The sequence below is a fragment of the Penaeus monodon genome, chromosome 9, assembly GCF_015228065.2.
Source record: "Penaeus monodon isolate SGIC_2016 chromosome 9, NSTDA_Pmon_1, whole genome shotgun sequence".
Taxonomy (NCBI): domain Eukaryota; kingdom Metazoa; phylum Arthropoda; class Malacostraca; order Decapoda; family Penaeidae; genus Penaeus; species Penaeus monodon.
In genome coordinates this window covers 36,780,654-36,783,153 of record NC_051394.1, presented here as the reverse complement: position 1 = coordinate 36,783,153, position 2,500 = coordinate 36,780,654, and the positions used below count along the sequence as shown (strand labels likewise).

Below are 2,500 nucleotides of genomic sequence, written 5' to 3'. Positions count from 1 at the left end.
ATGAATTCCCGGTGTCAGATATACAGCGGGATTCTGTCTGATTCCGGACAAAAGAGAGGAAGGCTCCTCAGTGATAAACGTAACGGAATAAACCAAATAAATTGGGAAGAAACACGGAAAGAAGGAAAGGAACAGTTATATATATATAAAAAAAGAGAGAAGTGCCGTACCAGCGCTGAGGTAGACGCCGGCCAGGAGGGACGGAATCCACGCCACCTTTCCTTTGGGTGCATCGAACTGCTTGGACAGGATGTCGATGTAGGGGCTGAAGGAGTAGGCCACGCCGTCCACGATGGCGTTGCAGAGGAAGGACACCACCACAATAACCCAGCCCCAGCCTCCGTCGGGGGGAGGGGGGAGCTCGGCGGGCAGGGACGTGACGGAGGCTGCGTCGTCGTCGTCATCGTCGTACGGAACTCCGTCGCGCACGTCATCGCGTCCTGCTTCGCACTCGCTCTGGCGGAGGGAAGGGGAGGTCAGGGGCTGCGGGTGGCGCGGGGGAGGGGGAGGTGGAATGGTGTGTGTGTGTGTGGGGGGGGGGTCTTTGCTATGGTGTTTGCACCGCGAGGGCGCAACCGTACTTGGGTACTTCAGTGGCTGGGCTTAAAAACGAAATGTGGTTATTTAAAAGATACATGGTTTTGCGCCATGATGTTATAGTGGAGTGTTAGGATTGTTACTTTGAATAATGCACTTCCTCCCTGTTCACAGTTTTCTATACGCTACATATACATATGCGCTCGCACGCACACACACACACACACACACACACACACACACACACACACACACACACACACACACACACACACACACACACACACACACACACACACACACACACACACACACACATTGCAAAGTCTAAACTCACAGTTAAAACAAAGCCAAGGGTAAATGTGCACAACAAAATCTAGCAACAGCAGTTAGCAAAGAAAAGTGAAAAGAAGACGAATCAGTAAAAAATCAGTAAAATGTCACAATAGAGGCAGATCAGTATTTCCGTGCACAGCAATCCATTCACAACACCTAATATTTTTTTTTAGCAATTAACAGTTTTTTTTTTCTTTCATACTCCTTAATGCATTTCTCATTCCTTCGCAATACGCGCCTGGCAACAGCAGAGAAACCAAAGGACGTTGTCAGTGGGTGGGCATGGCACTAACGGCCAGGCACTCCGATGTCACGACCCGGGTCCTACCCACCAGTGCCCGGTAACGAGGTCTTCCGAGTGGCACTGTCCAGAACGTGAAATGAGATCGCAGTCCGACGGATGTTTTGAGTTTATTCCCTTTTTCTTCTTTCTTTTGTTCTTTTTTTTTGGGCGTTCTTATACATCGTTTTTTCAACAATTTTGTTTTTGTTTTGGATGTGTAAGCGTACATTACGAAATAAAGGAAATACGTACACACATACTAGATCACCACACACACACACACACACACACACACACACACACACACACACACACACACACACACACACACACACACACACACACACACACACACACACACACACACACACACACACACACACACACACACACACACACACACACACACACACACACACACACACACACACACTTACACGACATTAGGAAATAGCAGTAATGAATACTTTCAAATTATTTCGTGGAACATTACGACTGAGCACATCTGAAAGCGGGGAACTTCAAAGCTGGAGCCTTTCGATCTTGCATTGCTTGAGTGACACTTGTAAGAGCGCCTTTCAGAGATCATACGCGAAGCAACGGTCGGATTGATGAATGGTCTTCTCTCTCTCTCTCTCTCTCTCTCTCTCTCTCTCTCTCTCTCTCTCTCTCTCTCTCTCTCTCTCTCTCTCTCTCTTTCTCTCTCTCTTTCTTTCTTTTTCTTCTTTCTTCTTCTTACTTCTTCTCCCTTCTGTCATCTCTCTCTCTCTCTCCTCTCTCTCTCTCTCTCTCTGTGTGTGTGTGTTCTGTTGTGGTGTGTGTGTTGTTTTTTGTACATTCTTTTTCCCTTGTCATTCTTCTCTCTCTCTCTCTCTCTCTCTGTCCTCTCTCTCTCTCTCTCTCCTCTCTCCTCTCTCTTATTTCTCTTTCTTCGTTCTCTTGTCGTCTCTCTCTCGTCTCTCTCAGTTATGATGATATTTTTTGTGTGTGTGTGTGTGTGTGTGTGTGTGTGTGTGTGTGTGTGTGGTGTGTGTTTGTTTATATATACATGCATATTTGTATATACACATCTGTGTATGTATGAGCACATGGCTATAAAATAAAAAACGTTCTCTGCATTCATACATATCTATGAAACGTACACACATACGTAACAGAAGCACACAAATGAACACTCAAATACACTGAAAGTCGACCAAAATTTCCACCGTGCCTTAGGATCGCTGGGCAGGGACGGACCGAAGCATTCTCCGCTAAATATAAGTGGACCAGAATCAGCAGAGAGAAATACTGTATGCTTGACGGCCGACGAGGCGATACTCAAGTGAACGTGTCGATTGGTAT

General features: G+C 46.4%; 1 protein-coding gene across 9 annotated transcripts in view; it reads right to left on the bottom strand.

Moving 5' to 3' along the window:
- Nucleotides 1-2,500, bottom strand: part of LOC119577127 (monocarboxylate transporter 10-like) — an 87,947-nt gene that overhangs the window by 23,686 nt on the left and 61,761 nt on the right. For all 9 annotated transcript variants that reach the window (XM_037924815.1, XM_037924816.1, XM_037924822.1 and 6 more), the window contains one exon: nucleotides 171-456. In XM_037924815.1, the coding sequence (XP_037780743.1) occupies nucleotides 171-456 (286 nt within the window). The remainder of the gene's footprint in view (nucleotides 1-170; nucleotides 457-2,500) is intronic.